Source organism: Trachypithecus francoisi, unplaced genomic scaffold (genome assembly GCF_009764315.1).
Source record: "Trachypithecus francoisi isolate TF-2019V2 unplaced genomic scaffold, Tfra_2.0 Lachesis_group13, whole genome shotgun sequence".
NCBI lineage: Eukaryota > Metazoa > Chordata > Mammalia > Primates > Cercopithecidae > Trachypithecus > Trachypithecus francoisi.
Window position 1 is genome coordinate 128436389 of NW_022681458.1, and position 22536 is coordinate 128458924.

The 22536-nt window shown below is 55.0% G+C and overlaps 2 protein-coding genes across 10 annotated transcripts in view; one reads left to right on the plus strand and one right to left on the minus strand.

The window, feature by feature from the left end:
* LIMS2 (LIM zinc finger domain containing 2) overlaps positions 1-22536 on the minus strand; it is a 44105-nt gene that overhangs the window by 9058 nt on the left and 12511 nt on the right. For 3 of the 9 annotated variants that reach the window (XM_033231882.1, XM_033231880.1, XM_033231881.1), the window contains exons 2-4: positions 10011-10170; positions 7429-7495; positions 7019-7139 (exon numbers count right to left, since the gene is read on the minus strand). The exons of 1 other annotated variant lie outside the window; for it this stretch is intronic. In XM_033231882.1, the coding sequence (XP_033087773.1) occupies positions 7019-7139; positions 7429-7495; positions 10011-10166 (344 nt within the window). In that variant the 5' untranslated portion in view covers positions 10167-10170. Of the gene's footprint in view, positions 1-7013; positions 7140-7428; positions 7496-10010; positions 10171-16666; positions 17310-22536 lie in introns of those variants that run through there. 5 more of the 9 variants (XM_033231884.1, XM_033231887.1, XM_033231883.1 and 2 more) reach the window with 3 other exon arrangements.
* GPR17 (G protein-coupled receptor 17) lies at positions 1715-5235 on the plus strand. The gene has a single exon (XM_033231888.1). The coding sequence runs from the start codon at positions 3334-3336 to the stop codon at positions 4351-4353; it is 1020 nt and encodes a 339-aa protein (XP_033087779.1). The 5' UTR covers positions 1715-3333; the 3' UTR covers positions 4354-5235.

The following is a 22536-nucleotide window of genomic DNA, read 5'->3' on the forward strand; positions in this document are numbered from 1 at the left end:
CAGGGCCAATGTCCCCTGGTCAAGTGACCTAGGACAAGTTAGCACTCAGCCTGGATTCCCTAATCTGTAAAATGCGGCTAAAACTGGTTTGAGCCAGCACAGGCAGGCCCCCACCATGCCAGGCAGAGTGGTCAGTCGTACCTATGAGCTGCTCTCTCCTGGGGCCAGGTGATGCCTGCACAGTGGGGCACAGTATAGGCCCGAGGGACAGTCTAGGGTGGAGGGCACCCACCTTGGCCCCTTCCTGCCCCCAGGTTCTAACAAGGGCCCCTCACTGAGCCCCCTCTCCTCTTCGTCTCCAGGGCCTCCCTGCACACACCTTCTTCCTCTCCTGCCAACCTGAAAACAGCACACCTGTGTGCTCTTCCCATCTACCATGGGCTGTCCCCTCTGCTTGCCCATGCGCCTGCCCTGGAGCCCTGTTCCTCCAGTCTCTGGGTCCTCACCCCCAGCACATGCAACACGACACCCTCAAAGTCACAGCCCCCCGGCCCCCACCATCCCACTGGCACCTGCTCCCTGTCCTCCCCTGCCTCACAGGCCCTGTGAAGGGCTGTGCCCCTCCCTCCTTTTACCTCTCCTCCACAGCCCCCTTCAGAGCCCTCAGCCCTTCCCCAGGGCTCCAGCCAAGCCTGTCTCCCTCTCCCAAGGATCATTCACCCCGCCTTCTTCGGCCCTCAGCCCTCCGCCCGCACCGCACTGTGGTTTTAGCAGTCCTAGACCACACTAGGGAAAGTGCCAGCCGAGATCATCCAGCCCAAGTCAGAGGACTGTGAAAGCTGGATTCCTGGGGAATGGGGTCCCCGTGAGGAACTCCACATGGGACTAAGAACAGACCCTGTTCCTGGAAGTAGCAGGAAACCATCTCTGCTGTTAGAACTTCAGGCATGTTCACTCTGAAGCCGGGGGCAATCTTTTCAGGTAGGGGAACCTGCCTTGAGAAATAGCTAAAAGGTAATATTAGGTAGTTGCCCTCCCCTTTGCTTAAGGACATTGATGGCCAGGTGCTTGGGCCAGCCCTCACTCTCCATGTGAGGGCCACAGCAGCTGGCCGCTCACTCTCCTGAAGGAAGGGTGTGGCCTGCCCTTCCCTAGGACTAGGGCCCCTACCATGCCTGCTTCTCCTCCATGTGAGGATGGCTCCAGCCTCCTCCTCGAGGGGCTGCTGTGCCCATGAACAGTCACCATGCCCTCTCTGCCCCATGCCACCAGCATCCTGAGACAGCCCTGTGGAGTAAGAGAGGAGAGGAGCTGGGCGCAGTGACTCATGCCTGTAATCTGAACACTTTGGGAGGCCAAGGAGGGAGGATCACTTGAGCCCAGGAGTTTGAGATCAGCCTGGGCAACATGGCAAAACCCCATCTCTACCAAAAAATTCAAAAATTAGCCGGGCGTGGTGGTGTGTGCCTGTGGTTCCAGCTACTCAGGAGGCTGAGGTGGGAGGATCACTTGAGCCCTGGAGGTTGAGGCTGCAGTGAGTTGATTGCACCACTGCACTCCAGCCTGGGTGACAGAGCGAGACCCTGGAAGAAAAAATAAAGGGAAGGGAGGGAAGGGAGGGAGGGAGGGGAGGGAGGGGAGGGAGGGAGGGAGGGAAGGGAGGGAAGGGAGGGAGGGAGGGAGGGAGGGAGGGAGGGAGGGAGGGAGGGGAGGGAAGGGAGGGAAGGGAAGGGAGGGAAGGGAGGGGAGGGAGGGAAGGGAAGGGAGGGAAGGGAGGGAAGGGAGGAAGGGAGGGAAGGAAGGAAGGAAGGAAGGAAGGGAGGGAGGAAGGGAGGGAGGGAGGGAGGGAGGGAGGTGCAGAGTGAATTTGCTACAGGTAGGTCTCCAGCTGCTTGGTGCAGAGCCAGGCTCGCCCAGGATAAGAACCCTGCCAGGTCTGTGGCTCGTGCCTCCTCCCCTCCTGCTGCCATCCTGCAGTGGGCGCAGACAGGATGCCAGCTTCTCTTCTGCAAACCCCTCTCCAGCCTCTGCTTCAGCCTGACTGTGCAGGGTGGGGACTGTGGGTACTGGGAAGCCAGGTGCCCAGAGGAACCCCAGAAGCTGTGCCATCAGCAGCATCCACCTGGCCAAAGCCCGCTGGTGACCCCAATTCAAAGGCAGGCCAGGCCCGCTGTCCTGCCCTGGATCTGAGCTGCTCTGGCCCCACCGCCTGCCCACACCCCCACTCACAGGCTTAGGTTGGGGAGGCAGGGTGTTTGGGACCCTCACTCTCCTTCCTGAATCTTCTGAGTTGACTAAAAGCAAAACAGGAGTGGGTTTCTCTGTTTGCTGAGGATAGGGAGCACCCTATCCAGACTCGGGGTTCACGAGATGGACATGACTTGTTACCTAGGCCTGTCACGGGGCTCTGCACTTGGCCTTCGAACGTGAGCAAGCCAGGGGGCCTCCAGGCCTCTCTGGGGCTGCAGATCTGACCTGGACAGCCTTGGCCAGTGTCTCTGACTCCAGGTAAAATGGGTCTTCCCCTCCTGGAAGAGATGCTGCCCCCTGGTGGTGGATCTACTCTGGGAGAGAAAATACTCCCAGCTGGCCTGATGCCCAGGCACAGGCTTCTCCTAAACACAGGTCTCCCCACCTGTCAGGATGTCCAAACGGAGTTGGTGGGCTGGGTCCAGAAAGCCACCAAGAGAGACGCTGAAACTCTCAGGAGGGTAAAAAGAGCAGACCTCTGACCTCCCAGGGCACAGTCCTTGCTGCCATCCTGGGGCATCCTCCTGCGAGTCAGGTGCCAGGGAAGCCATGGTCAGAGGCCAGCAGGGGAAGCAGAAAGTAAAGACACCCCGGCCAGTGCACCTGTGGGCTGGCGGGTCAGGGAGGGTCCAGGCATTCAGGATGAGCAGAACTCAGCTGCCAAGGCTGGGGCTGAGGAGGAGCTAGAATCCCAGAGACACACTGCCCCCATCCCGCACCACCCCTGTCACTCAGACATCACACTTCAGGGGCAGAACAGAAAACCCAGAGCCTCACCCAAGCAGGGCTCACATCCCATTCCCCGTCATGGTGCTGACCCCATCCTCCCAGCTCTGAGGAGCCTCAGATCTCCCGGGTGGCAGGGGTGCAGCTGCATAGTGGCGAAATTCCAAGCCCTGGCTCTGCGTTTGCCTTGTGCTGAAGTTCAGAATGCCTCTGACGCTCACGCACCCCAAATGGACAAGGAGGTCCCCTCAGCAGCCCCGTGGGCAGTGCTGAGCTTGGAAGTGGGAGGTTCTGAAGGCATCGGAGGCCTGACTTCTGGACTTCGGAGAGCGTGAAGCTGCCCGGGTTGCAAGCTCATTGTGAACTGTTCGCTTGTTCCCTCCAGGCTCATACCCGGGCTCTGACTCCAGCCAAAGCATGAATGGCCTTGAAGTGGCCCCCCCAGGTCTGATCACCAACTTCTCCCTGGCCACGGCAGAGCAATGTGGCCAGGAGACGCCACTGGAGAACATGCTGTTCGCCTCCTTCTACCTCCTGGATTTTATCCTGGCTTTCGTTGGCAATACCCTGGCTCTGTGGCTTTTCATCCGAGACCACAAGTCCGGGACCCCAGCCAACGTGTTCCTGATGCATCTGGCCGTGGCCGACTTGTCGTGCGTGCTGGTCCTGCCCACCCGCCTGGTCTACCACTTCTCTGGGAACCACTGGCCGTTTGGAGAAATCGCATGCCGTCTCACCGGCTTCCTCTTCTACCTCAACATGTACGCCAGCATCTACTTCCTCACCTGCATCAGCGCCGACCGCTTTCTGGCCATCGTGCACCCGGTCAAGTCCCTCAAGCTCCGCAGGCCCCTCTACGCACACCTGGCCTGTGCCTTCCTGTGGGTGGTGGTGGCCGTGGCCATGGCCCCGCTGCTGGTGAGCCAGCAGACCGTGCAGACCAACCACACGGTGGTGTGCCTGCAGCTGTACCGGGAGAAGGCCTCCCACCATGCCCTGGTGTCCCTGGCCGTGGCCTTCACCTTCCCGTTCGTCACCACGGTCACCTGCTACCTGCTGATCATTCGCAGCCTGCGGCAGGGCCTGCGTGTGGAGAAGCGCCTCAAGAGCAAGGCGGTACGCATGATCGCCATCGTGCTGGCCATCTTCCTGATCTGTTTCGTGCCCTACCACGTCAACCGCTCCGTCTATGTGCTGCACTACCGCAGCGGTGGGACCTCCTGTGCCACCCAGCGGGTCCTGGCCCTGGGAAACCGCATCACCTCCTGCCTCACCAGCCTCAACGGGGCGCTCGACCCCATCATGTATTTCTTCGTGGCTGAGAAGTTCCGCCATGCCCTGTGCAACTTGCTCTGTGGCAAAAGGCTCAAGGGCCCGCCCCCCAGCTTCGAAGGGAAAACCAACGAAAGTTCGCTGAGTGCCAAGTCAGAGTTGTGAGCGGGAGGCGCTGTCCAGGCCGAGCGCAGACTGTTTAGGACTCAGCAGACTCAGCAAGAGGCATCTGCTATTTCCCCAGCCACCTCCCCAGCAGGCAACCTGAAATCTCAGCAGATGCCCACCGTTTCTCTAGACCACCTGGTCTCAATCCCTGAAAAGGGAGAACTGACGAAAGGGAGCCATCGGCCACCCCTCTGCCGGGGCTTGTGATGCTTACAACAGCTCCTAGACACTCGACTTCATCCGTGGCCGGGAGAGAAGAGGCCGGAAGAACAACCCCTGAACAATGGACACCTTTCTTTCCCACTAGGCTCCCAGCCTCCTTCCTGCTACAGAATCACTCAGCAACCAGGCTCTGCAGAAAGACCCGGAAGGCAGGCTGCAAATGACCCAGAAGAGGGACCTGGGAGTCCTGGTGGGGGCGGGGAGGGAGCCTCAATATTCCTTTGCAGTACAAGGTACCCTGAGTCCCCTCTGTGGTGCCTCTGCCAGACACACACTGCCCGAGTTGAAGGGACACAGGCCACACATTTCAGGCTGGTTGCCAGGGGACCTCAGCACTCACGGCCTGCAGGGACTGAGCACAGCTCTGGATTCTGGATCTCTCCTGCTGTAACCCCACGCACAGGCCTGCAACCCCCAGAGCTCTTCGGCAGGCTCCCAGGCCTCCCAGTCCTGGACAAGCATGTCCTGTGTAGTCATGGGAGCTCAGCTCAGGCCAGGGCTGTGCTACGCACCTGCCTCCCACTGACCCAGACCCCTTCCTCCAGAGAGGCCTCTCTGCCTGAGCTATTTCCCTTGCTCACGTGCAGATATTTCCCTAACATGTCCTTTGTATTTGTTTGTACAGACCATAAACACAACTGTAGCTTTAAGACTACACAGGTTATTGTGTTTGGTCAACATGAAGGATTTCCCAGAACTTCTCTCTTTGACCCAGGAATGGCAAAGTGGTGGCACAGCGGCAGAGGCAGCCTCGTGGGCTCTCTTGCTGGGGCTCTGGCAGCTCACAGCACGTCTGCCCAGATTCTGAGGTTCTGCACTATGGGGCTGGGAGAGCCAAGCAGCCCTCATTCCTCACCGTAACTGCCGCCCTGCCCCGTCCTTACGGCAATATGCTTCTGTAGCACGTCTGACTTTCCAAAACACTTCCAGCGTCTTTCAGATTTCCCCAACCAGCCCTTGGGGCAATGGCCCTGTGCAAACCTTGCCTCAGGAAGGAGACTGGGCTCGCCGCACACACCATCGGTGACATTGCTGGTCAGCATGAGCCCCTAGTGCTGTCCCTCGGCCCCGGCACTGCACCGTCTGCCCCCTCAGCCCTTCATTTAGACAACCTGCTCCATGCCAGGCACCGCCCAGCTCCGAGGACAGTGGACTGGACGCCAGGCACCAGGCCATGCGCCTCTCTCGTGGGCAGCGCATGGACAAGAGCTTGGTAGTGTCGGGGAAGCATCTCGGAGGAGCTGCAGGAGGGAGCAGAGTGCCCGGACAGAGAGGGTGTGGCAGGGGAGGCACGGCTGGGGCCTCTGGAGGGCGGCGCTGCCTCTCACTGACACCGGGTGCATGCAGGGGCAGCCTTGGTGGTTGGTGGAGGAGAATCCCAAACTGCTTGTGCCCCACTGCGTTTGGGATGCCTGGTGGACACCAAGTGAAGCTGGTATGCGGGCAGCTGAGGACAGCGAGAGAGAGACCTGAAGTGGAGCCCAGAATTGTCCAGACACACGAGCCATTTAGGGCTCTAGGATTCTGTCTGCAACAGCAGCCATGAGGGCGGGGCACGGAGTCCCAGACAACCCCCCATGGAGAGACCGGGAGGAAGGTGGTTCAGAGGAGGGAGTGAGCAGGTGCCGCTGTCGGGGGCAGGCAGAACCACAGGAACTCAGGGTCCCGGGTGCCAGAAGGGGGGCGTTTCTGCACCTCAGCAGCTGTGGTGAGAGCTGCTGAGGGGTCAAGAGGAGGTGTGGGTCCCTGGGCAGATGAGACCAGGGTAGCACACACGAGGGGAGGCAGGTGTGCTGGGAGAGGCTGGGGAGGAAGGCCAGGCAGTGTTTTTAACCCAGCTCCCCAGCCTGGTCCTTCAGAAAGGACAAGAGAGTGGCGTGGAGAAGGGAGCCCTGGAGAAACTGTGGGAATGAACAGGGCTCAGACAGAGGCGGGGCTGCACGGGATCCCAGATCCCGGCTAGGGCCAGGGAGGTGGGAGACAAGGCCACCTGCTATAGAGACAGTGCTCAGGGAGGGGGAACGAGAGACCAAGGCTTCACAGGAGGTGGGAACTTCTGGAGTACCCATGAGGTCTGTGGCCCTGAATTTAAGAGTAAATGTGGGCATTTCCCTCCAGCCACACTGAGCTGCACAGGTACAGGCAGGGGAAGGTGGACAGGTGGGGTCAGCAGGCGGGGTAGCCGGGGGAGTGGGGGACTGTGGGGATTTCTCATGGCTCCTGAGAGGCTGCCAGAAGCATGCCAAGCATGGGGCCCCGCAAACTGGGAGCTGGACTATCTGCCCCGAAGTAAACCGGAGGGAGGGCAGCCACGTCAGTGCAGGCTGCAGCACCAGGACCCTGCTGGGCCCTCAGCAAGTGGGTAGCACAAGGGAGGGGTGGGCAGGTGTGCTGGGAAGGGCTGTGGCCCGTCCGCTCTGGCCCGATGTGGCCACCTCACCGGCCGGCATTCTTCACGAAGCCCAGATCAGCCAGCTCCACATCACATAGCTCGCAGCGGAAGCAGCCTGGGTGCCAATTGTTGTTCATGGCCTTGATGACGCGGCCAATGATGAACTCGCCTGGAAAAGGACAGGTCCCTGCTGGCCAGGGGGCGCGTGCCCATCCCCTCTTCAGACCCTCCAAAGCCCGGTCCACCTAACACTCCACCTGCTCTCTGCCTGGCCCATGGGCTCCCTCGTGAGATGGTGGTGCCTATAGGGGGCCTGAGGGCTGCCACTCAGAGAGGCAAGGTGGGCAGTTAGGGAAGAGCTAGGCCAGTTCTGTGTGCCCCTTTGGGCCCCCGCCCCCCAACCCCGCCTGCTGCCCACTTCCCAGGCAACCCAGGATGTGCACTGTCACCGGCCTTACCACAGGATCCGCAGCATGGAGCAAACAGCATTTGGAAGTCATGTTCACAGTACTTCCGGCCTTCAAACTGCAAAGGGGTCACAGAGAGAGGACAAGCAAACCACCTATCTTCCCCACCAGCCACCCAGGCCCTTGTCAAGTCAGGACCTGACAGCAGGGGATGAGGCACTGAGACAGGCGCATGCCGGGCTGAGGCTAGAGCAGCGGGTCCCAGGCCTGGCCAGCAGAGGACACTGTACCTTTCCTTTTGGGATGGTGGGGTGCAAAGGGAGGGGACCCTGTGGAAGCTGGAAAGGTCGGCAAGGCCACTTGTCAAAGGGCCGCTGGTGTCTACTGAGGATCTGGACCCTGTGGGTCAGGAGAACAGGCTGGGGGCGAGGGGGTTTTATGCTAGGAGAGATGAGATCCAGTTTGAAGTGTAGTGCCACCTGGCCCTATTTCCTATACCTTCTTTGTGGGAGTAGTCCAGCTTCCCCAGAGGCCATGAAGACCCAGGGACAGGAGACAGAAGGAAGGGAAGGCAGGAAGGACCTGGGCACGGGGGAGTGTGGAGAGCTCAGGGCTGAGGCCAGCAGGAGCCGGCGTGCACACCCTCCAGGCAGCAGCTGCCAGCGAGGGCCCCTGTGCTGGCCACAAGTGGGGCCAAAGCCTGCCTCTGCTTTCCTCTATCAATTGTATTTTTTATTTTTTAATTTGGTTTTTCCCCGTTCTCTAAAATGAGTGTCTTACTAGACTGAACTGGATATAGCCCTACCCAGGGACCTGTAGAGGCAGGAAGGGCTTAAACTCTTTCAGCAACGAAAATCATCTGAGCACCTACTGTGTGACAGGCTTTGTTCTGGGCACATGGCCACCCCTCCCAGAGTTTTGCCTACTCCTCCTGCTGCCTCTACACTTAGCCAGCATTTCTCAGGAGGCTGAAGGCACCGTGAGGAACAGTGGCTCCTGCTCTGCCAGGCGGACCACACGCCCCACATCCATCCACCAGCCAATCCCATCAGCTCTACCTCGAAACAGAGCCAGCATCTGAACCCTAGCCACCACCGCCACCACAACCACCAGTGGCATGCTGGTAAATGTTAAACAGCCAGCTCTCTGGGCCACAGAGGCAGGCCCTGCTGTGGGGTGTTTGCCAACGTCCATGGTGTGAATATTCCCGTCATGGCCAACTTACGGTTGCTGACAGGACATCGATGTGGACTTGAAGGGAGGTGTGCGTGGCCACACCAGCACAATGAACAGAAATAACCCCAGTAGCATAGACAATAGTCAAGTGCAACAAAATCACTAAGCAAGTGGTATGCTTTGAGTATTTGTTACCTCTGTTTTTAATAAAATTGTATCCCATTGTATGTTTATGTAATTTAATTTTTAAACAATAACTTTGTTGCATAACCAGCTGTTGATGATTTAACGACTGCTTTTGTGAGCTGGTGAAGGCCCCTTCACTTTCATCTGGGTGACTGTACTAATTCAGCTCCTGGTCCTGCCGGCCTCCCAGCCCAGCCTCTGTTCCGGCCCTGCCTTATACCCTCCCATCAGCGGCCAGAAGCCTCCTTTTTTTTTCTTTTTTATTTAGATAGGGTCTTGCTCTGTCACCCAGGCTGGAGTGCAATGGCGCGATCTCGGCTCACTGCAAATCTCAAGCCAAGATCACTCGAACCTCCCAGGTTCAAGTGATCCTCCTGCCTCAGCCTCCTGAGTAGCTGCGATTACAGGCACCTGCCACCACGCCAGGCTAATTTTTTGTATTTTTAGTACAGACAGGGTTTCACCATATTGGTCAGGCTGGTCTTGAACTCCTGACCTCAGGTGATTCACCCGCCTCTGCCTCCCAAAGTACTGGGATTACAGGCATAAGTCACAGTGTCTGACCAGGGCACCTTTTCAAATATCAGCACACAGTGTGACTCCTCTGCTTCACACCCCAAGGTGGCTCCTGTCTATGGCTCTGTAGAGGCCCATGGGGCCAAAAAAAATCCACCTCCCTGTCCTCAGCTCCTGGCCCTCTTCCTCTCATGCCCTTGACTTCCATCACACCAGCCTCCCTACTGCTCTCCATACACCCCATGTTCTCCCACCACAGGGTCTGTGCATGTGCTGTGCCCTCTGCCCAGTGCTCTTCCTGCAGAGATGTGTGTGGCTCCCTCCCCTCAGGTCTGCCCAAACCTCACCTTCCCTGAGCACTACCCCACCCCACCCCACCCCACCCCACCCTGTGAGCCCTGACCCCCAGGGCATCAGCACCAGCTGGTGGGCCGTGCGGTTGCTGTGCTCACTGTGTGGTCCCCACGGAGGGCAAGCACCACCAGAGCAGGCTCTTCCTGCCCCCAGGGCCTGCCCAGCATCTGCGCAGAGGAGCCTGGTGAAAGGTGGCTCTCCGTTAGCACCCAGAGCATCCGGGGCGCTGTTCACATCTCACAGGGGAAGGATGGGCCTGTGCAGGAGCTCAAGCCTGGCTGTGGGCTGGCTCCAGACCCGGCCCTGTCACCAGTCAGGACCACTGCATGGAGCCCAGCCCACCCACTCCTTGAGGGCAGACTCTGAGCTGGGTCTGAGAAGGCCCTCAGTAGTGTCCTCACCTCATAGAAGAGCCCCTCGGGGAAGGGCCGGAAGCACTGGGCACACACGAAGCAGTGCTCATGGTACAGCTCCCCATTGCTGTTGACAATGCGCTCAGCAGGGGCGAAGCGGGCCTGGCAACGCTGGCACACGGCATTGGCCAAGGCGTCCGACATGTTGCTGGGGGCGGGAGACAGGATGGGTGAGTCAGAGCTGGTCAGGGGCGCGGACGGGGCACATGCAGAGGCCTGCGCCCGACAGACACACCTCATATTAAAAAGTGAAGACGCTCTACGGGATCAGGAAAATCGCTCTAACCCAGCGTCCAGGCTGCTCAGTGCTTGCAGTGCCCACCCCTTGGGGTGTCAGGGGCCCAGTCAACTCCCACTTGGGCCACTATTACCGCTTCTTCAGGGACCAGAGTCTCACGCACAGAACACCACCCAGTGCAGGCGAGTGGCTCTGTATTTGCACTCTTATTTAATCCCCAAGGCAATCCTGCAGCTACTATTATTATGGCCTCTTCCAGTGGAGGGACCAAAGCCTCAGAGAAGTTGAGTAATTTGCCCAAGCTCACACAACAGAGTAGGGTAAACACCTGAACCCAGACTGCTCAGTCTTCCATGGTTCCATCCTCTGCACCATGAGTTAGTTTCAAACCGACTGCCTCCAATAAACACATAACCACCCAACCACGGAGAACGAAGGGGGTAGCCGGGTGCAGTGGCTCAAGCCTGTCATCCAGAGCACTGTGGGAGGCCAAGGTGGGCGGATCCCTTGAGCCCTGGAGTTTGAGACCAGCTGGGCAATATGGCAAGAACCCATCTCTAATAAAAACACAAAAAAACCCAAAAAAATTAGCCAAGTATGGTGGTGCAAGCCTGTAGACCCAGCCCCACTCTGGAGGCTGAGGCGGAAGGATGGCTTGAGCCTGGGAGGCTGAGACTGCAGTGAGCTGTGACCATGCCACTGCATTCCAACCTGGGCAACAGAGCGAGACCCTGTCTCAAAAAAAAAGGCAAGAATATGAATCTTTGAGACAAGACGGGAGTGCGGTGAGGGGAGCAAAGCTCATCCATGCTGGGCACTGCCCGTCCAGAGTCAGCAGTGGGTTTCCTTCTGGGAGGGGTGAAATGCAAACTACAGGGGAAAAGCCCACAGTGAACCAGGCCCACAGTCATTCCAGCCCCAGAGTCCTTCAGCACGGCCAGGAGGGGTCTTTTAGACTCAAAAACATGGTAAGGATGTAGTCCTAAACACCCAACTGCCTCTACGGCCTTCGGAGAACCAGATACCCAACACCTTTTGCTAGGAAGGGAGAACATGGGTTCTGTCTCAAGTGTCAACTCCCGTGGATTCCTGGAAGGCTGGGCAGAGAGGGATCGTCAGGCTCGCAGGGGAGTGATGCAACCAGCTGGTAATGTTCGTCTGGGTGCAGCTGTGGTGTGGCAGGAAGCGAGTGCAGTGCCTTTGGGAACACCTCTCCACCTGCCCTGCCTCCCAGGATGAATCCCACCCAGCAGTCACTCACTGCCGCAGCATCATGAGAGAAATGCCTGGTGAGTGAGGCCCCTGTCGGGCTGTTCTGCAGCCTGCTATCTGGGCAGGGCTAGCCTGAAGCGTGTCAGCCACAGAGAAGAGGGGCCTTAGACAGGATGAGCCCAGGGTTGGAGGACAGGGCTGCGCTCAGGGTCTGGGCATGGGCTGTGGGCAGAGGGTCTCACAGGAGGCTGCTGCCATATGGAGATGGACTGGAAACTGGGAAGGGGAACCCAGGCTGATGTCTCTTTCTTCTCTGCTTAGGGCCCCATGTGGCGGAGGCTGGCTGGAAGGCTGTTCAACGAGGCTTTCTGGGCATGCTGGGCTTCCACCTTGGCCTGCCCCTGGGATGCTTAGGAGACCAAAGCCACCATGCGAGCCCACATTCAGGCCAGAGGGGCAAGGAAGCAGAGATGGTGGCAACAAGAGTTGGGAAGAACCCAAGAAGAAAGGAGGCCTCGGCACCCAGCGGCTGCTCCTCAGTCCTCCCAGCTCCCTGCTGGTCTTCACAGGGCAGGCCAGGCAGGCCACCAGGGTGGAGCATGGCCGCCCCAAGCCACCCTCGAGGGCTGGGCTGGGCTTCACTAGGATAGGCTTGGTTTCCTTCCCGGAGAACACTGTGAACCTCCTCTCCTGAAACGCACCCAAGGTGACAGGGAGGACGTTCCAGTGCCTGACCATGAGCGAGACCTTGGGAGTCTTCAGTCGGAAATCAACAGGAAATCCCATGCCTCGGGGCCTGGAATTCCTCACTCCAAGGACCCAGAAAACGAAGCCAAATTAAGGACTTCCAGCCCCAGCATTTCAGATTCCGCCTTAAAGCCAGACCTATAGACCCCAGTGACTAAGCACACACCCCTCGCATCCTTTCCAGGCTCCTGTTCTCTGCCCCAGGGGCTGCTGTTTAGGGCCTGCACCCACAGGCCTGCCCCCTCTGGCTTCCAGGTGGGCTGACCCTACTCCCACGAGCTAGGTGCTGCTGGGACTCGTGCCTCTCCTTGTGGTTACCGGCCCTCCTGCACCGCTAGCCCAGCTGCTTTACCACCCTTCCTCCCTCCCCGTTTCATAAACAGACCCTCAGTTAGCACCCCCCAGCTACCATGCTTCCCACTGAGAGGTGAAGCCGGCTGGGCTTCTGGGTCTGGCTTCTGGGTCTGGCGGGGACTTGGAGAACTTCTCTGTCTAGCTAAGGATTGTAAATGCACCAATCAGTGCTCTGTGTCTACCTAAAGGTTTGTAAACACACCCACCAGCACTCAGTAAAAACTGACCAGCTATATAAAACAGACCAATCAGCGCTCTGTAAAACAGACCAATCAGCTCTCTGTAAAATGGACCAATCAGCAGGATGTGGGTGGGGCCAAATAAGGGAATAAAAGCAGGGCACCACAGCGAGCCCCGGAGGGAGTGGCCTGGGTCCTTGTCTACCTTGTGGAAGGGGTTTTCTTTTGCTTTTTGCAATAGGTCTTTAGTGCGATCACTCTTTGGATCCGTAATGCCACCTTTGTGGGCTATAACATTCTCCACAAAGGTTTTCAGCTTCACTCCTGAAGCCAGCGAGACCATGAACCCACCTGGAAGAACGAACAACTCGAGATGCGCCATCTTTAAAAGCTGTAACACTTACTGCCAGGGTCTGTGGCTTCATTACTGAAGTCAGTAAGACCATGAACCCACCAGAAGGAAGAAACTCCGGACATACCTGAATATCTGAAGGAACAGACTCCAGACACGCCATCTTTAAGAACTGTTAACACTCATCGTGAGGGTCTGCGGCTTCATTCTTGAAGTCAGCGAGACCAAGAACCCACCAAAAGGAACCAATTCTGGACACACCACCAGCGTCCTAACAGCAGCCTGGCCACACCCTCTCTCCATTTTCCCACTCATCTTCCAGTCGAACCTGGAAACCAGTCCCTAACCAGTTCCCCAGCTGGTTCCCGGACACCTCCAGTGAGATCATTGCTGCCTGTGCCCGGCACAAAGCCTGGCATAAGCAGGTGGGGTGTGGGGGTGGCCACCTCCCTCCTATACCCAGGGGCTGCCCCAGGCCAAGTCACAGGCACCACAGCCCCTAACAGTAGCTCTGTGAAAGGCTCTGGGGCTGCATCCCCAGGACGCCCCACCGAGGAGCACAGGAACATTCCGATCCAAGGGCAAAGACAAACAGCATGCAGAGACAATGGAGATTCAGCACCGTGAGAGTACACGTTTGCTGGCTCCTGCAGGGGAGGAAGAGGCCTGGGCCCACGCGCCCAGCTTTACACCTGATAGCCCCAGCCACCAGCCTGGAACCTCAAGAAAGGTGCTGGCTTCTCCAGGCCTCATTTCCTCTTCTATAAAGAGGTGCACCAGAGAAACAGTAACCACCTCGAGGAGCCAAAGTGAAGAATGAATGACACCCACGTGTCCAGCAGAGAGCCCCAGGCCAGGCGGGCAAAGCGCTGGATAAAAAGAACTGTTGTTTTCCAGCAACTCTGGGAGCCTTCCAGAGTCCCTCTGCACGGCTCAGCCCAGGGGAAGGCCTGCAGGCTGTCTGCGGTCCCTGCGAGAGAGCAAAGGGTCAGAGTTGTGGACATTCCATGTCCTCCTTTGCACATTCCTTCAGGATAGGGAACACAGTCTGCCCAGTTATCCCCCAGGAGACACCACTACCTGCCCCCAGCTGGACTACATAGAACATACTGCCCAGGGCATGCCCAACATGGAAGCCAAACCCCAGATCTGGGGTAGAGCACACCATCTTGTGCCCTCCAGCACCCCAGAATGCTCTCAGTCTTGACAGCCAACACAAGCCAATTTGTTGCAAGATGTCCCTGAGTCTGGGGTGGGATCAGAGGAGCCTGCTCTGTTCAGGCCTTGTAAGGGGAGGAGGCTGGTTCCAGATAAGGAGATTGAAGCACAGAGAGGGTTAGTAATGAGCTGAGGGTCACACAGGATTAGACTCATGCTCCCCTCATCTCCTCCTGGCATCCCCCATTCCCGATTCTGTTTCTTCAGCAACCCCAGACCTCCTTCCATCCCAGCCTCCCCGATACCTGAGTCTAGGAAGAGAGTGTAAGGATCTGGGAAGAGTTAGGGGCCAGCCACAAGGGGTCTGGTCACACCCAAGACGAGCCAGTGTTGCTGAGGCCACGTCAGCCTGAGCAGCAGTCAGGCCAGGGGTGTGTCCTCTATAACCACGCACACCAGGCTGCAACCCAGGCCCGGACAACCCCTGCCTGTGTGACCTGCAGCAGAGGACTCTGAACCTCAACTTCCTCATCTATAAAATTGGCCAGGAGTAGCTACCTCCAGGGAGGGAGGAAGTGAGGTGAGTCCTGCAAGCACAGCCCATGCTTTCGTCTTTCATCCAGTAAGTCTTCACCTAGCACCCTTGCTGATAGGCACTATTCCAGGTGCAGAGAGCTTCAGGGAGGGACCCCACTGCAGCACAGCCCCGGGAGCACCTTCAGTCCCTCAGCACTGCCTGGGCCTCCTCCCTGCCCTGCCTCCACGAAGCCAGCCAGAGGCCAGTGTCAGGGGTCACCTGGCTACATGAGGTCAACAAAAATGTACACAAAGCCAGTCCACCATGGGGACGCTAAAAATTAACATCCTGCCTTGGGCTGCCATACACAGGATGCATTGACACCATCAGAAACAGACTCCAAATCGGTATGAAACTTGTCTGAAATTAAAGCTTTTTCTGAAGCCCTTGCCATACCTCTTTGCTCTAGCGGCTTTACTTTTAAGTAGGTACACCTGAAACGGCACACTGACAACAGAGAACAGAGGACATGAACCAGAAGTTCAGAGAAAAACAGTGTGAATAGTCACGTGTGTGTGCATGCTCAGGGCTGCCCCAGGCCTGTCATCATCGTGCCTGTCCTGCCTGCATCTCAGCTGCAGTGCCAGTACTGTGAAAATCGCTCTCCAGGACAGCCTTGGGGCCATCAGTGCCCTGGCCACCCACAGCCTGGTACCACAGTTATGCCGCACGCATCCAGGGCTGTCCAGAGGCTGGCCAGTGAGGATGCCTGCTCCAGCTGTGCCACACTCAGGTGGGTGACTTGGCCTCCTGAGTCTGCGGGTCCCCACCTGAACAGCAGGCTGCACCACACCTGCTGTGCCAGCACATGTGGGAGCCCAGCGTGCAGCAGGCACTCCACAGATGGCTGTGCTGCCGGCCTGCAGTTTCTGCCCTCCATTCGGTGCCCTCCTTCCTCCTCTGTTCTCAGCAGAAGGTATCTTTGATGGCTCAGTCCTCTAACTGCCCCTCTGGGAGCCTTCCCTGACCACATACGAGGAGCTCAGAGCGGCCGTGCTTGCCCTGGGTGGCACTGGCCTTCCTCTGCTCCTGGGTCCTCCAGGCCCTCCCCTGTGTCTGTGACTTATGCTCCTGGCTCCCTTCCTGGCCCCCCAGCCCTTCTGCCCAGCCTTGGCCTCCTCCCTAGGGTCCCCATCGGTCACTTTGATCAAGGATCCCAAGCTCACAGCCCTATTACTCCCTCTCCCCCACTGGCCCTTGGGCACTGCAAAGGCAACATGTCCAGGAGCTCCTCCTAGTGCCCCTGACCCCAAGAGTGAGGGGGAGGTGGCTCCACCACCATCCCTGTTCCCCTCCCAACCTCCCCATCCAGAACCAACTCATCCTCTGAGATGCCCTGAGGACCATCCTCAACTCCACTTCCCCCTCCTCCCAGCCCAAAAGGAGCCTGTCTACACTGGCAGGCCTCCATGGAATGAAGCAGGGCAGGCTTTAGAGTCAGTCTAACCTGGGTTCAAATCACAGCGCCATGTTTGGGGTGGGTGAGTCCAGCAGGTGCCTGCTCTGCTCAGAGCCTGTCTGCTCATTTACAAAGTGCAGCATCATCATCCCAGTCTGAAAGCAGTGCTGGGGGCTACACAGGCTCCCTGCTCTCTAACACAGGTCCCTGGGCACACCCTGCCAAGAGAGCTGATCACAGGTGACATCCAACCCAGTTAGATAAAGTCGCACGCGCCCACCCTGTCGCCAACCCAGGGCCCCTCCGACGCCCGGGGAGAGCACCCACGGTGTCGGAGGGCCCGGCCGGGTTTCCGAGGGAAGGCCTGCCCCGCCGCGGCAGCTTTCCGGCCATTGTCCCCGCCACCTGCCCCGCCCCTGGCCACCTACCCAGCTGCAGGCGTCGGGCTCTGCCGGTGCTGGCGCCGCCGGTACAGCCCCGACGCGGCCAGCGCACCCAGCCGGGCCGCCATGGCGCAGGGCAGCCGCCTCGAGGTCGCGGGCGCGGGCCGCCTGGTGCAGGGGCCGAGGGACCACCTCGGAGGGGCGGCGCGGCCGCCTCGGGCCAGACACCGCGACGGGACGGGCGTGTGGGCGCCTCCCCCGCACTGGTCGCCAGCTCACGTTACGCGCTGGGATCTCCAAAGGGCAGCGGAGTCAACTCCAAATAGAAAGGATATAGTTTGCGCCGTGGGGGCAGCTCCTGAAAGCTGAGGCTGGCAGGGTTGGGTCCCGCTGGGAGGGAACTGGTCTGGGAGGGCCCCAGACAGCACTGAGGTGAGGTCCACAGTGGCGGCAGGACACCCAGGAGGTCTCCAGCTGCCACCTGCCAGGAGGAAGGCCTGTGACCGTGGACACACTGAGGAGGGCAGAGTCAGCTGAGGAGGACGGGGAGGACCTGGCGCCTTTAGGATCCCTGCCAACGGTTAAGAAACCGAGGACGGGAGCCACACAGGCCCACATTCTGCTTTGCTCCCTTCTCTGAGAGCCTCTGCCACAAACATCATCCTGGAGCACCCAGACCAGGGCAGAGCCGATCATCTGGATCTGGCCAAATGGTCAGGCACCCCAAAAGAGGTTTAGAGAAAAGGCAATCCTCCAGCTTCCAGGGGAACAGACGCAGAGGGACCTGGTGGAAACCACCAGGAAGGCACCATGTCCCCCGCATTTTTACCCAGAGAGACTGGCAAAGTTCCTTGTGATTCATAAGCACCCACGGTCGGCATCCAAACTGTGGCCAAGGTGACCCTGGTCAGCAATACAATAAAGATCCAGAGCACTCATGGAAATCTTTAACATTGATTCCGTTTCCCTGAAAGACCTTTCTAGAAAGGTCAGAAAGCTTGAGCAGTATCTTCTTCTGCCTCCCGAAAGCAAGAGCTGGCAGCCGTCACTAAAGACAGCAGGGCACTGATCCTCCCAAACTAGAGTGGGAGAAAGCCTTGGAGGGGCTCACTGGCTCTCAGATACCAGGCCTACACGCCACCGAGGAACACACTCACCCAGCAAGTCCCAACAGGAGGAGGTACTCATTAAGCACCCTGGCAGTCAAGTGGCAACAAGCATTGGGTACAGTATAATTTGTAAATGCAGCCCAATTCCAAAGTTGCCCAACACTGATCAATTCAACAAATAGATTTTAAAGGTGGCCCTAGGAGCTAAAGGGCATGGAGAAGGTAAGCCCAGAGGAGCCAAGATGAGTAAGGAATACCGCTGACTCTCTGATGTAGGTAGCTGAATGCTTAAGAAAACTTATGCAGAAAAATGTTCTTACAGCAGCTACAAGTCAATGTGATAGGGCCTAGGCTCCTCTCACCACTCCCGACTCAGCCCATCCATGTGGAAATCCTCAACACTAGAATCCAGGACTCTCAGGCAGACCCACGGTTTTCTGTAAGGAGGAAACATTTATTTAGGGCTCCAAGGGTCACATATAATGCTGGAAAGGAGGCTACAGCCACAAGTGTTTTGTACACCATAATTTGTAAATAAAGTTCAAGCACAAGTTTACCAAGTACTAATCAATTCAACAAATATTTACTATAAAAGTGGACATCGAAGGCTAGAAATTGAGAGAGGCTTAGAGTCTGATTGAGCCCAAATCCGAAATCTCTGCACAACCTTACCGCCCATTCTGCAGCCTGTCCTACTGCAGGGATGGGATTGGGGGCCACAGATACTGAAAACGCAATCTAGAACTCTATACAAAGTATTATACACCACGACCAAATGGGATTTGGGTCAGTGCTCTGGCTCTAGACATTTGCAAACACACCGAGAGTGATGTCAGCAAAAAGTGGTGGAGTAAGGACCTCCAGAAGTTCAACCCTCCATAAAAGCAACGAAAAATCCAGCAAAAATTATCAGAATCTAGTCTTTCAGACCTCTGCAAATCCACCAAAGGTTTTCAGTAACCCTAGGAACGTTTGGTCAAGAAAAACAGATGAATCATGGTAAAAAACAAACAAACAAACACAACAACAACAATGAGGTTTGTGTTGTTTTAACTTATCCTAGTCCCTTATTCCTGCTCCCTAACTCCATGCCTGCCTTGAAAAACAATAATAGCCTGTGTTCCCAGTAAGGAAGTAACAGAATGGAATATTATGAACAACTGTATGCCAATAAATGAAATAACCTATCTGAAATAGAGAAATTCCTAGAAGGACACTACCAAAACAGACTCAGAAATAGAAAATCCAAATGTATCAGTCTGTTTTCATACTGCTATTAAGAACTGCATGAGACTCAGTAAATTATAAAGGAAAGAGGTTGAATCAACTCACAGTTTAACAGGGCTGGGGAGGACTCAGGAAACTTCCAGTCATGGCAGAAGGCAAAGGGGACTCAAGGCATCCTCTCCACAAGGTGGCAGGAAGAAATACGAAGTGATGGGGATGAGCCCCTTATAAAACCAGCAGTTTTTTTTTTTTTTTTTTTTTTTTTTTTTTTTTTTTTTTTTTTTTGAGGCGGAGTCTCGCTCTGTCGCCCGGACTGGAGTGCAGTGGCCGGATCTCAGCTCACTGCAAGCTCCGCCTCCTGGGTTTACGCCATTCTCCTGCCTCAGCCTCCCTAGTAGCTGGGACTACAGGCGCCCGCCACCTCGCCCGGCTAGTTTTTGTATTTTTAGTAGAGACGGGGTTTCACCATGTTAGCCAGGATGGTCTCGATCTCCTGACCTCTTGATCCACCCGTCTCGGCCTCCCAAAGTGCTGGGATTACAGGCTTGAGCCACCGCGCCCGGCCAAACCAGCAGTTCTTGTGAGAACTCACTATCACAAGAACAGCACGAGGGGAAACACCACCATGATTCAATTATCTCCACCTGGTCTCTCCTTTGACACGTGGGGATGCTAGGGATTACAATTATCTCCACCTGGTCTCTCCTTTGACCCGTGGGGATTCTAGGGATTACGATTATCTCCACCTGGTCTCTCCTTTGACCCGTGGGGATTATAGGGATTACAATTCAAGGTGAGATTTAGGTGGGAACACAAAGCCTAACCAAATCACCAAATAAGGCCAATAACATGTAAAGAGACAGGGAGTAACCAAAAAACTTCCCACAAAGTAAAGCCAGAGCTACATGGTTTCATTGGTGAATTATATCAAAGGTTTAACTAGAATTAACACCAAATCTTCAAACACACACACACACACACAAAACACCAGTGTGGTGGCACATGCCTATAATCCCAGCTACTCAGAAGGCTGAGGCAGGCAGGAGAATCACTTGGACCCAGAAGGCAGAGATCCAGAGCTGAGATCACACCACTGCACTCCAGCCTGGGTGACAGAGTGAGATCTTATCTCAAAAAGAGAAAAAAAAACCAAAAAACCACCAAACCTTCACAAAATCTTTCCAAAAAAAGAAAGACTAGGAGGGAACACTTCACAACTCATTCTATAAGTGTTACCTTGATATAAAAATAAAACACGAAGGTCACATAGATGCAAATGTCCTTGATAAAATACAATAAACTAAATCTAACACTCTATATATCAGGTATTATACAACATGACCAAATGGGATTTATCCCAAGAATATAGGGTTTGTTTCACATCCAAAATTCAATGTAACATACCATATTAATAGAATAAAGGGAGGACACTCTATGACCATCTCAATAGATGCAGAAAACACATTTGGCAAAATCCAACACCCTTTCATAATAAAAGCACCCAACAAACTAGGAATAGAAGGGAACTTCTTCAATTTGATAAGGAGCATCTACCAAAAACCCATAGCTAACATCATACCTAGTGATGAGAAAATGAATACTTTCCTCCTAAGGTCAGGGGGATTTCCAGTCTTGCTATTTTCAGCATTGCACTGGAGATTCTATCAAGGACAGTTAGACAAGAAAAAGAAATAAAAGACATCTAGTTTGAGAAGGAAGAGTAAAACTATTTTTATTTACATATTACATACTCATATATAGAAAACCCTGAAGAATCCCCCCTCAAAAAAAGAAACCCTATTTACAGCTAAGAAATGAGTTCAATAAGTCTGCAAGGTATAAGATCATTATACAAGAATCACTAGCAATGAAAAATCTGAATATGAAATAAAACATTGGCCGGGCGCGGTGGCTCAAGCCTGTAATCCCAGCACTTTGGGAGGCCGAGACGGGCGAATCACAAGGTCAGGAGATCGAGACCATCTCTGGCTAACACGGTGAAACCCCGTCTCTACTAAAGAATACAAAAAACTAGCCGGGCGAGGTGGCGGGCGCCTGTAGTCCCAGCTACTCGGGAGGCTGAGGCAGGAGAATGGCATAAACCCAGGAGGTGGAGCTTGCAGTGAGCTGAGATCCGGCCATTGCACTCCAGCCAGGGCGACAGAGCGAGACTCCGTCTCAAAAAAAAAAAAAAAAAAAAAAGAAATAAAACAACCCTATTTGGGACACCATCAAAACAAGGAAAATACTTAGGAGTAAGTTTGACAAAATAAGTGTAATACTTCTTATTCACTGAAAACTATAAAACATGATTGAAAGAAATTAAAGAAGACCTAAATAAAGATAAAGATATCCCATATTCATGGATTGGAAAACTTAATATTGTTAAGATGGCAATACAACACTACATCAAATTGACCTATAGATTCAATGCAATCTCCATTAAAATTCCTGCCTTTTTAAAAGTAATAGACAAGGCATTCCTAAATTTATATGAAAATGCAGGTGATACAGAATAATAATAATAATAAAAAAAACTTAAAAAAAAGGGGCCAGGTGCAGTGGCATACACCTGCAATCCTAGCATTTTGGGAGGCCAAGGCAGGTGGATCACTTGACGTCAGTAGTTCAAGACTATGCTGGCCAACATGGCAAAACCCCATCTCTTCTAAAAATACAAAAATCAGCCAGGCGTGGTGGCACACACCTGTAGTCCCAGCTACTCGGAAGGCTGAGGCAGGAGAATTGCTTGAACCCAGGAGGCGGAGGTTGCGGTGAGCTGAGATCAGGCCACTGCATTCCACCCTGGGTGACAGAGTGAGACTCCATCTCAAAACAACAACAACAACAAAAAAAAAAAAAAAAAAAAAGAAGACTCATGCTTTCCAATTTCAAAACTTACTTAAAAATTACAATTACTTACTAAAAATTACAAGTGTGGCACTGGTGTAAGGATAGACATATACACCCATAGAACAGAACCAAGAGCCCAGAAATAGGCTGGGTGCAGTGGTTTATGCCTGTATGCCCAGTACTTTGGAAGGCTGAGGCAGGCAGAGCCCAGGAGTTCAAGACCAGCCTGGGCAACATGGCAGAATCTCGTCTCTACAAAAAATACAGAAAGTAGCCAGGTGTGGTGGTGCGTACCTGTGGTTCCAGCTACTTGGGAGGCTCGGGTAGGAAGATCACCTGAGCCAGGGAGGTTGAGACTGCAGTGTACCAAGATCTTGCCACTGCACTCCAGCCTGAGTGAAAGAGTGAAACCCTGTCTCAAAAGAGAGTCCAAAAATAATCCCATATATTTGTGGTCAACTGAATTTTGACAAGAGTGCCAAGACCATTCAATGGGGGAATGAGTAATCTTATCAACAAATGATGCTAGGACAACTGGATAGCTACATGCAAAAGATTTAGTTTAAACCCTTACTTCATGCCATATAGAAAAAAAAATTGACTCACAATAGATCAAAAACCTAAATGTTAGAGTTAAAAGTATAAAACTCCTAGAAGAAAAGAGATGTTTTCATTTCATGAGCTAGGATTAGGCAATAGTTTCCTAAACATGACAACAAAAACTCA